Source organism: Bombina bombina, chromosome 6 (genome assembly GCF_027579735.1).
Source record: "Bombina bombina isolate aBomBom1 chromosome 6, aBomBom1.pri, whole genome shotgun sequence".
In the NCBI taxonomy this organism is placed as follows: Eukaryota; Metazoa; Chordata; class Amphibia; order Anura; family Bombinatoridae; genus Bombina; species Bombina bombina.
In genome coordinates, this window is record NC_069504.1 from 661864809 (window position 1) to 661877073 (window position 12265).

The following is a 12265-nucleotide window of genomic DNA, read 5'->3' on the forward strand; positions in this document are numbered from 1 at the left end:
TTCTTTGCTTCTGGTTGCTAGAAGCTTGTTCCTTGGCATTTTTTCCCATTCCTGAAACTGTCATTTAAGGAATTTGATCAATTTTGCTTTATATGTTGTTTTTTCTCTTACATATTGCAAGATGTCTCACGTTGCATCTGAGTCAGAAGATACTTCAGGAAAATCGCTGTCTGGTGCTGGAACTACCAAAGCTAAGTGTATCTCCAGCTGTTGTTTGTATTAATTGTCATGACAAACTTGTTAATGCAGATATTTCCTTTAGTAATGTACCATTACCTGTTGCAGTTCCATCAACATCTAATGTTCAGAATGTTCCTGATAACATAAGAGATTTTGTTTCTGAATCCATCAAGAAGGCTATGTCTGTTATTCCTCCTTCTAGTAAACATAAAAAATCTTTTAAAACTTCTCTTTATACAGATGAATTTTTAAATGAACATCATCATTCTGATTCTAATGACTCTTCTGGTTCAGAGGATTCTGTCTCAGAGGTTGATGCTGATAAATCTTCATATTTATTTAAAATTGAATTTATTCGTTCTTTACTTAAAGAAGTACTAATTGCTTTACTAATTGCTTTAGAAATTGAGGATTCTGGTCCTCTTGATACTAAATCTAAACGTTTAGATAAGGTCTTTAAATCTCCTGTGGTTATTCCAGAAGTTTTTCCTGTTCCTGGTGCTATTTCTGAAGTAATTTCCAGAGAATGGAATAATTTGGGTAATTCATTTACTCCTTCTAAACGTTTTAAGCAATTATATCCTGTGCCGTCTGACAGATTACAATTTTGGGACAAAATCCCTAAAGTTGATGGGGCTATTTCTACCCTTGCTAAGCGTACTACTATTCCTACGTCAGATGGTACTTCCTTTAAGGATCCTTTAGATAGGAAAATTGAATCCTTTCTAAGAAAAGCTTATCTGTGTTCAGGTAATCTTCTTAGACCTGCTATATCATTGGCTGATGTTGCTGCAGCTTCAACTTTTTGGTTGGAAACTTTAGCGCAACAAGTAACAGATCATGATTCTCATAATATTATTATTCTTCTTCAACATGCTAATAATTTTATCTGTGATGCCATTTTTGATATTATCAGAGTTGATGTCAGGTTTATGTCTCTAGCTATTTTAGCTAGAAGAGCTTTATGGCTTAAAACTTGGAATGCTGATATGTCTTCTAAATCGACTCTACTTTCCATTTCTTTCCAGGGTAACAAATTATTTGATTCTCAGTTGGATTCTATTATCTCAACTGTTACTGGTGGGAAAGGAACTTTTTTACCACAGGATAAAAAATCTAAGGGTAAAAACAGGGCTAATAATCGTTTTCGTTCCTTTCGTTTCAACAAAGAACAAAAGCCTGATCCTTCATCCTCAGGAGCAGTTTCAGTTTGGAAACCATCTCCAGTCTGGAATAAATCCAAGCCTTCTAGAAAAGCAAAGCCAGCTTCTAAGTCCACATGAAGGTGCGGCCCTCATTCCAGCTCAGCTGGTAGGGGGCAGGTTACGTTTTTTTCAAAGAAATTTGGATCAATTCTGTTCACAATCTTTGGATTCAGAACATTGTTTCAGAAGGGTACAGAATTGGTTTCAAGATAAGACCTCCTGCAAAGAGATTTTTTCTTTCCCGTGTCCCAGTAAATCCAGTGAAAGCTCAAGCATTTCTGAAATGTGTTTCAGATCTAGAGTTGGCTGGAGTAATTATGCCAGTTCCGGTTCTGGAACATGGGCTGGGCTTTTATTCGAATCTCTTCATTGTACCAAAGAAGGAGAATTCCTTCAGACCAGTTCTGGATCTAAAAATATTGAATCGTTATGTAAGGATACCAACGTTCAAAATGGTAACTGTAAGGACTATCTTGCCTTTTGTTCAACAAGGGCATTATATGTCCACAATAGATTTACAGGATGCATATCTGCATATTCCGATTCATCCAGATCATTATCAGTTCCTGAGATTCTCTTTTCTGGACAAGCATTACCAGTTTGTGGCTCTGCCGTTTGGCCTAGCTACAGCTCCAAAAATTTTTACAAAGGTTCTCGGTGCCCTTCTGTCTGTAATCAGAGAACAGGGTATTGTGGTATTTCCTTATTTGGACGATATCTTGGTACTTGCTCAGTCTTTACATTTAGCAGAATCTCATACGAATCGACTTGTGTTCAAGATCATGGTTGGAGGATCAATTCACTAAAAAGTTCATTGACTCCTCAGACAAGGGTAACCTTTCTGGGTTTCCAGATAGATTCAGTGTCCATAACTCTGTCTTTGACAGACAAGAGACGTCTAAAATTGGCCTCACAGGTTTTGGTATGCGGATCTTGTCCGGATGGCCTCTTGCCATCCGTGGACTCTTCCGCTAAGACCAGACCTTCTGTCGCAAGGTCCTTTTTTCCATCAGGATCTCAAATCCTTAAATTTAAAGGTATGGAGATTGAACGCTTGATTCTTGGTCAAAGAGGTTTCTCTGACTCTGTGATTAATACTATGTTACAGGCTCGTAAATCTGTATCTAGAGAGATATATTATAGAGTCTGGAAGACTTATATTTCTTGGTGTCTTTCTCATCATTTTTCTTGGCATTCTTTTAGAATTCCGAGAATTTTACAGTTTCTTCAGGATGGTTTAGATAAAGGTTTATCCGCAAGTTCTTTGAAAGGACAAATCTCTGCTCTTTCTGTTCTTTTTCACAGAAAGATTGCTAATCTTCCTGATATTCATTGTTTTGTACAAGCTTTGGTTCGTATAAAACCTGTCATTAAGTCAATTTCTCCTCCTTGGAGTTTGAATTTGGTTCTGGGGGCTCTTCAAGCTCCTCCTTTTGAACCCATGCATTCATTGGACATTAAATTACTTTCTTGGAAAGTTTTGTTCCTTTTGGCGTTCTCTTCTGCCAGAAGAGTCTCTGAATTATCTGCTCTTTCTTGTGAGTCTCCTTTTCTGATTTTTCATCAGGATAAGGCGGTGTTGCGAACTTCTTTTGAATTTTTACCTAAGGTTGTGAATTCCAACAACATTAGTAGAGAAATTGTGGTTCCCTCATTATGTCCTAATCCTAAGAATTCTAAGGAGAAATCGTTGCATTCTTTGGATGTTGTTAGAGCTTTGAAATATTATGTTGAAGCTACTAAGTCTTTCCGAAAGACTTCTAGTCTATTTGTTATCTTTTCCGGTTCTAGAAAAGGCCAGAAAGCTTCTGCCGTTTCTTTGGCATCTTGGTTGAAATCTTTAATTCATCATGCCTATGTCGAGTCGGGTAAAACTCCGCCTCAAAGGATTACAGCTCATTCTACTAGGTCAGTTTCTACTTCCTGGGCGTTTAAGAATGAAGCTTCGGTTGATCAGATTTGTAAAGCAGCAACTTGGTCCTCTTTGCATACTTTTACTAAATTCTACCATTTTGATGTATTTTCTTCTTCTGAAGCAGTTTTTGGTAGAAAAGTACTTCAGGCAGCGGTTTCAGTTTGAATCTTCTGTTTATGTTTTTCATTAAACTTTATTTTGGGTGTGGATTATTTTCAGCAGGAATTGGCTGTCTTTATTTTATCCCTCCCTCTCTAGTGACTCTTGCGTGGAAAGATCCACATCTTGGGTAGTCATTATCCCATACGTCACTAGCTCATGGACTCTTGCTAATTACATGAAAGAAAACATAATTTATGTAAGAACTTACCTGATAAATTCATTTCTTTCATATTAGCAAGAGTCCATGAGGCCCGCCCTTTTTTGTAGCGGTTATGATTTTTTTGTATAAAGCACAATTATTCCAATTCCTTATTTTATATGCTTTCGCACTTTTTTCTTATCACCCCACTTCTTGGCTATTCGTTAAACTGATTTGTGGGTGTGGTGAGGGGTGTATTTGTAGGCATTTTGAGGTTTGGGAAACTTTGCCCCTCCTGGTAGGAATGTATATCCCATACGTCACTAGCTCATGGACTCTTGCTAATATGAAAGAAATGAATTTATCAGGTAAGTTCTTACATAAATTATGTTATCTGTTAGGGGAAATCTATTTATTATAAATCAAAATGAGCATGGGTATAGACAAATTACTCATGGAAATGTTTCTAGCTAGTTTTCCATTGTAATCCTGAAATAATGTGTGGATCTTAATGTTGCTGTGCTCAAGGTACTCTAGCAAGCTTCTTAAAATATTCATAAATTAATAAGTACACTACTCCACTTATTGCATAGATATTAGTATTTGACCACCTTTTATTTTTGTCTGTTTTTCTTTTTAGGGAAACTTCTTCAGCTGTACAGACAAATGTTGATGATCCTGTAGCTGCTGTCATTCCTGATGAGGAACAGTTTACACGCATTAATCCTCACATTTCAGAAGGCACAGATAAATCTGATCCTGGAACCCCTACATTACATAGAAGTAACTCCCCAGAAATCCCTTTACAGTCAGTAAAGGGTGATGGTTTTAACTCCTCACCAACCAGTAGTTTTGTTGGACTTAGAGTTGTAGCCAAATGGTCATCCAATGGTTATTTTTATTCAGGCACAATTACTCAAGATATTGGAGGAGGGAAATATAAGCTGCTATTTGATGATGGATATGAGTGTGATGTTCTGGGAAAAGACATTTTATTATGTGATCCTATTCCACTTGAAACAGAAGTGACTGCCCTCTCTGAAGATGAGTATTTTAGTGCAGGTATGTACCAAGTTCTGAGCCAGCTTTGTAAAGCTTACAGCTAAACTGTTAATGGACTAGGAAAGTCAAAATTAAACTTGCATGATTCAGATAGAGCATGTCATTTTAAGACACTTTCAGATTCACTTCTAATTTCAAATGTGCTTTGTACTCTTAGTATCCCTTGTTAAAAAATGAATACGCACATATCATACACTAGGGGGAGCTGCTGCTATTTGGTGCCTGCACTCATTTATCTCTTGTGATTTGGCTAAATAGATATTTTCAGCTTCCTGTGAGTAGTGCAATGGTGTCCCTTCAGCAATGGATAACAAGAGAATGAAGAAAATGTGATAATAGAATTAAATTGGAAAGTTGTTTAAAATTGTATGTTCTATCTGAATCATAAAAGAAAATGTTGGGGTTTACTATCCCTTTAACCTGAAATATTGGTTGTTACAATTTAAAGATGGGAGTTAAAACATTAGTGCTATTTAAAGTGTATCATTATTTTTAGTATCAGTGCTTGACCAGCAGGATGTAAATACAAACAGTGTGTGTTATTTCTAAAAGGTGTTCTCTGGGCAACCTACACTGTCAGACTAGAGTTAAATTTCAAGTCTAACTGAACCGCAATATAAATAAATAAATAAATGGCTCCTGAAGAGATAGATTGGGGGGTTTTTTACATAAAGAATAGGATAATGCATGAACGCATTTTCTCATACAATTGTGACACCACCTACAGGAGTCATATTTATTCCTCATACTCTATGTAAGACATCTGTGTAAGTGAACAAAGGAGACAGGGGCATGACTAATCTGACTTCTAAAGTGACTTGATTGGGCCTCCTTGTAGAGTGCTGCAGCAGGATGTTGTACTGGATAATGTTTGTGTGCCTTCCGTGCAAGGATCCTGTATAGCTGCATGGATTGTATGCAGGCGAGTCACCATAAGACTTTTCTGTGCATAATATGTCAATATTAGTAGATGTCATTGAAAATAAAATCCATGATGTGTTGACACAGATAAAATGAAATGTGCAAGGTAAGTTAGGGGATCACTATGGATAATGTCTAGGTCATGGGACAGATCAGACTTATTATGCATTAAAGGGATAGTCTTACATGATATTTACACGCACCTTAAACAAATTTTTGTACCACATACACCATACACCACCCGGTGCAACATCATGCTGGGCAAAAGGGAATTATGTATGGTAGGGAAACTTTCTTTATTCAGCCATTTTAATATGGCCACCAAACTCCTCCTCCTTATGGGTCTGGCAGTAATTGCCCCTGGCATTGCGGATGACGTCACAACTAACTAATTGAAGTTCAGCGTTATCCAGGGGACTAGGTTACATGAGAGACATGTTCAGGTGCATTGCCCATTCACGAGACTACGGGCATGCGTCTTAACTCTCATAAGTAAAAATCATGTTTAGATGAAATCCTTTTCTTTCCAATGGCATGGAGAGTCCACAAATCAATTCAACTCCTGGCCACCAGGGGGAGTCAAAGAACACCCCAGCAAAGCTGTTAAGTATCACTCCCACTTCCCATAAACCCTTAGTCATTCTTTGGATGGATGGATGTGCGAAGTTGGTGTCTGAAGATATTTCATTCTTTTATGGGTAGTTTCCCTGCAAGCAAGGATTGGGGTTATGCTGTGTCCATGTCAATCTCTTTAGTAAGAGTAATGGTGGCGTTCAGCAGTTGGAAAACGGCGAGGTAGTCCTTGCTTACCTTCCAGTATCTATGCTACCCCTTTTATAGAAAACCAGGGTTGGTTACTCTGTTTTTCTTGTACCTTCGGGTCCCTGTCAGCGGTCAGATGAGGCTAACATACCTAGATGTGCTGTGACTGCTCCGCAGTAGAAGACCCTGGAGGGTAAATCCTTTCACATATATTTCATAGAAGTCAGAAAATTTTTGGATGGAGGACTGAGACAATCAGGGACCTAGAGGGACCTGCTACTTTCAGAAGGGATTTATTTACTATATATATATATATATATATATATATATATATATATATATATATATATATATATATATATATATATATATATATATATATATATATATATGTTGCGGCTGAGCAGTTATCTGGTTTTATGCCTGGGACAGGGATTTGCAGCTTCCATTGCAGGGCATTTCTATAGCTAAGCCCAGGTTTTATGGTATGGGGGATACGGTTGCACTATGAGGACTTATGGTCAACTATATTTCCCATTGTCTATCCCTGCATGGTCTGTTTTTACGGCTTTTAAGGTGTCTTATGATGGGGCACAGTATCAATTGTTTTATTCACTCTTTTAACTTTTAGTTTCCATAGGACCTTTTTTATGCTGCAGTTATTGTGAGCGCCTAATAGTTGCTGTGCAGGCTTTGACCGTTGATGCTCTGTCAGATTCTCTCCTCCTCTTTCTGTTATTAGGTTAATAGACTCACTTTCTACACTTTCACTAAGACCTAATAGTGTTTGGGAATATATGCAGAGGAGACCGTCATTATTATACTGTGGGGCGCTTAATGTTAATCTTATTAAGGAGACCCTATTATCTTTGTGTATGGTATTTTCTGTGTTAGAACATAAAAAAAAATGTTTACTGCAAAAGTGCTAAGTCACTGTTTCAATGTGTGTTTTTAGGTCATTTTTATTTCACAAGGAAATATTGGAAGGGTCAGGGGTTTATTTGTGAGTGTCATAATAAATATATGTCCCTGTAGTTTTTTTACGGAACGTATATCTACTCGTTCCTAAAGAAATAAGGGTTGAGTTGTTTATTTTCTTCTATAAGGTACGACAAGTCCACAGATTCATCCTTTACTTTGATATTATCCTCCTGCTAACAGGAAGTGGCAAAGAGCACCACAGCAGAGCTGTCTATATAGCTCCTCCCTTAGCTCCACCCCCTAATCATTCTCTTTGCCTACTCTAAGTACTAGGAAGGGTAAAGTGAAAGTGGTGATAAAATATTAGTTTTTAATTTCTTCAAGGAAGAGTTTATTTTAAATGGTACCGGTGTGTACTATTTACTCTCAGGCAGCAGATGGATGAAGACTGCTGCCTGGAGGATGATGATATTGTAACTGAGATCCAGTGCTGTTCCCACAGAGGCTGAGGAGTACAGGAAACTTTAGTGTGAGGAATGTTTTCATGCTATGCAGCAGTGAGATATGTTCAGTCATATTTTTCTGGAGAGACTGTGTATTTCAGAAAGGCTGACATTATACCCAAGAGGGTAAGGGTAAGCAGTAATCCTAGAGCTAATAAGAAGGGCATTACTAAGCTTGCATAAGGGGCCAATTACAAAAATGGTTGACACTGAGTTGTAAATGTTTGTGGGCAAACATTTTTATGATCTGGGAGTCCTGTTAACGTTTTGTGGGCAATAACGTTTTGGGCAACTTTATTGAGGGTACACTTGGCTTATTTTTTGTGTCTCAGAACCCACATGGCTAGTTAAAACCACTCTGGTGCGGTTCTTTGAGGCTGTAGAGACATCAAGTGAGATGGGTGGGGCCTATTTCTTTCATGTAATTAGCAAGAGTCCATGAGCTAGTGACGTATGGGATATACATTCCTACCAGGAGGGGCAAAGTTTCCCAAACCTCAAAATGCCTATAAATACACCCCTCACCACACCCACAATTCAGTTTTACAAACTTTGCCTCCGATGGAGGTGGTGAAGTAAGTTTGTGCTAGATTCTACGTTGATATGCGCTCCGCAGCAAGTTGGAGCCCGGTTTTCCTCTCAGCGTGCAGTGAATGTCAGAGGGATGTGAGGAGAGTATTGCCTATTTGAATGCAGTGATCTCCTTCTACGGGGTCTATTTCATAGGTTCTCTGTTATCGGTCGTAGAGATTCATCTCTTACCTCCCTTTTCAGATCGACGATATACTCTTATATATACCATTACCTCTGCTGATTCTCGTTTCAGTACTGGTTTGGCTATCTGCTATATGTAGATGAGTGTCCTGGGGTAAGTAAGTCTTATTTTCTGTGACACTCCTAGCTATGGTTGGGCACTTTGTTTATAAAGTTCTAAATATATGTATTCAAACATTTATTTGCCTTGACTCAGAATGTTCAACTTTCCTTATTTTCAGACAGTCAGTTTCATATTTGGGATAATGCATTTTAATTTAACATTTTTCTTACCTTAAAATTTGACTTTTTCCCTGTGGGCTGTTAGGCTCGCGGGGGCTGAAAATGCTTCATTTTATTGCGTCATTCTTGGCGCGGACTTTTTTGGCGCAAAAATTCTATTTCCGTTTCTGGTGTCATACGTGTCGCCGGAAGTTGCGTCATTTTTTGACGTTATTTTGCGCCAAAAATGTCGGCGTTCCGGACGTGGCTTCATTTTTGGCGCCAGAAAGCATTTAGGCGCCAAATAATGTGGGCGTCTTTTAAGTCTCATTTTTTATTGCTTCTGGTTGCTAGAAGCTTGTTCTTGGCATTTTTTCCCATTCCTGAAACTGTCATTTAAGGAATTTGATCAATTTTGCTTTATATATATGTTGTTTTTTCTCTTACATATTGCAAGATGTCTCACGTTGCATCTGAGTCAGAAGATACTACAGGAAAATCGCTGTCAAGTGCTGAATCTACCAAAGCTAAGTGTATCTGCTGTAAACTTTTGGTAGCTATTCCTCCAGCTGTTGTTTGTATTGATTGTCATGACAAACTTGTTAAAGCAGATAATATTTCCTTTAGTAAAGTACCATTGCCTGTTGCAGTTCCTTCAACATCTAAGGTGCAGAATGTTCCTGATAATATAAGAGATTTTGTTTCTGAATCCATAAAGAAGGCTATGTCTGTTATTTCTCCTTCTAGTAAACGCAAAAAATCTTTTAAAACTTCTCTCCCTACAGATGAATTTTTAAATGAACATCATCATTCTGATTCTGATGATTCCTCTGGTTCAGAGGATTCTGTCTCAGAGGTTGATGCTGATAAATCTTCATATTTATTTAAAATGGAATTTATTCGTTCTTTACTTAAAGAAGTACTAATTGCTTTAGAAATAGAGGATTCTGGTCCTCTTGATACTAATTCTAAACGTTTAGATAAGGTATTTAAAGCTCCTGTGGTTATTCCAGAAGTTTTTCCTGTTCCTAATGCTATTTCTGCAGTAATTTCTCCAACATAGGTGTGTCCGGTCCACGGCGTCATCCTTACTTGTGGGATATTCTCTTCCCCAACAGGAAATGGCAAAGAGCCCAGCAAAGCTGGTCACATGATCCCTCCTAGGCTCCGCCTACCCCAGTCATTCTCTTTGCCGTTGTACAGGCAACATCTCCACGGAGATGGCTTAGAGTTTTTTAGTGTTTAACTGTAGTTTTTATTATTCAATCAAGAGTTTGTTATTTTAAAATAGTGCTGGTATGTACTATTTACTCAGAAACAGAAAAGAGATGAAGATTTCTGTTTGTATGAGGAAAATGATTTTAGCAACCGTTACTAAAATCCATGGCTGTTCCACACAGGACTGTTGAGAGGAATTAACTTCAGTTGGGGGAACAGTGAGCAGTCTCTTGCTGCTTGAGGTATGACACATTCTAACAAGACGATGTAATGCTGGAAGCTGTCATTTTCCCTATGGGATCCGGTAAGCCATGTTTATTAAGATTGTAAATAAGGGCTTCACAAGGGCTTATTAAGACTGTAGACTTTTTCTGGGCTAAATCGATTCATTATTAACACATATTTAGCCTTGAGGAATCATTTAATCTGGGTATTTTGATAAGATTATATCGGCAGGCACTTTTTTAGACACCTTTCTCTTTAGGGGCTTTCCCAAATCATAGGCAGAGCCTCATTTTCGCGCCGGTGTTGCGCACTTGTTTTTGAGAGGCATGACATGCAGTCGCATGTGTGAGGAGCTCTGATACATAGAAAAGACTTTCTGAAGGCGTCATTTGGTATCGTATTCCCCTTTGGGCTTGGTTTGGTCTCAGCAAAGCAGATACCAGGGACTGTAAAGGGGTTAAAGTTAAAAACGGCTCCGGTTCCGTTATTTTAAGGGTTAAAGCTTCCAAATTTGGTGTGCAATACTTTTAAGGCTTTAAGACACTGTGGTGAAATTTTGGTGAATTTTGAACAATTCCTTCATATTTTTTCGCAATTGCAGTAATAAAGTGTGTTCAGTTTAAAATTTAAAGTGACAGTAACGGTTTTATTTTAAAACGTTTTTTGTACTTTGTTATCAAGTTTATGCCTGTTTAACATGTCTGAACTACCAGATAGACTGTGTTCTGAATGTGGGGAAGCCAGAGTTCCTTCTCATTTCAATAAATGTGATTTATGTGACAATGACAATGATGCCCAAGATGATTCCTCAAGTGAGGGGAGTAAGCATGGTACTGCATCATTCCCTCCTTCGTCTACACGAGTCTTGCCCACTCAGGAGGCCCCTAGTACATCTAGCGCGCCAATACTCCTTACTATGCAACAATTAACGGCTGTAATGGATAATTCTGTCAAAAACATTTTAGCCAAAATGCACACTTATCAGCGTAAGCGCGACTGCTCTGTTTTAGATACTGAAGAGCATGACGACGCTGATAATAATGGTTCTGAAGGGCCCCTAAACCAGTCTGATGGGGCCAGGGAGGTTTTGTCTGAGGGAGAAATTTCTGATTCAGGGAACATTTCTCAACAAGCTGAACCTGATGTGATTACGTTTAAATTTAAGTTGGAACATCTCCGCATCCTGCTTAAGGAGGTATTATCCACTCTGGATGATTGTGACAAGTTGGTCATCCCAGAGAAACTATGTAAAATGGACAAGTTCCTAGAGGTCCCGGGGCTCCCAGAAGCTTTTCCTATACCCAAGCGGGTGGCGGACATTGTAAATAAAGAATGGGAAAGGCCCGGTATTCCTTTCGTCCCTCCCCCCATATTTAAAAAATTGTTTCCTATGGTCGACCCCAGAAAGGACTTATGGCAGACAGTCCCCAAGGTCGAGGGAGCGGTTTCCACTTTAAACAAACGCACCACTATACCCATAGAAGATAGTTGTGCTTTCAAAGATCCTATGGATAAAAAATTAGAAGGTTTACTTAAAAAGATGTTTGTTCAGCAGGGTTACCTTCTACAACCAATTTCATGCATTGTCCCTGTCGCTACAGCCGCGTGTTTCTGGTTTGATGAGCTGGTAAAGGCGGTCGATAGTGATTCTCCTCCTTATGAGGAGATTATGGACAGAATCAATGCTCTCAAATTGGCTAATTCTTTCACCCTAGACGCCACTTTGCAATTGGCTAGGTTAGCGGCTAAGAATTCTGGGTTTGCTATTGTGGCGCGCAGAGCGCTTTGGTTGAAATCTTGGTCAGCTGATGCGTCTTCCAAGAACAAGCTACTTAACATTCCTTTCAAGGGGAAAACGCTGTTTGGCCCTGACTTGAAAGAGATTATCTCTGATATCACTGGGGGTAAGGGCCACGCCCTTCCTCAGGATCGGCCTTTCAAGGCCAAAAATAAACCTAATTTTCGTCCCTTTCGTAGAAACGGACCAGCCCAAAGTGCTACGTCCTCTAAGCAAGAGGGTAATACTTCTCAAGCCAAGCCAGCTTGGAGACCAATGCAAGGCTGGAACAAGGGAAAG

At 38.8% G+C, this 12265-nt stretch overlaps 1 protein-coding gene across 3 annotated transcripts in view; it reads left to right on the top strand.

Moving 5' to 3' along the window:
• The window catches only part of LOC128663412 (TP53-binding protein 1), an 816604-nt gene that overhangs the window by 577488 nt on the left and 226851 nt on the right, over positions 1-12265 (top strand). For all 3 annotated transcript variants that reach the window (XM_053717732.1, XM_053717733.1, XM_053717734.1), the window contains exon 11: positions 4242-4663. In XM_053717732.1, the coding sequence (XP_053573707.1) occupies positions 4242-4663 (422 nt within the window). The remainder of the gene's footprint in view (positions 1-4241; positions 4664-12265) is intronic.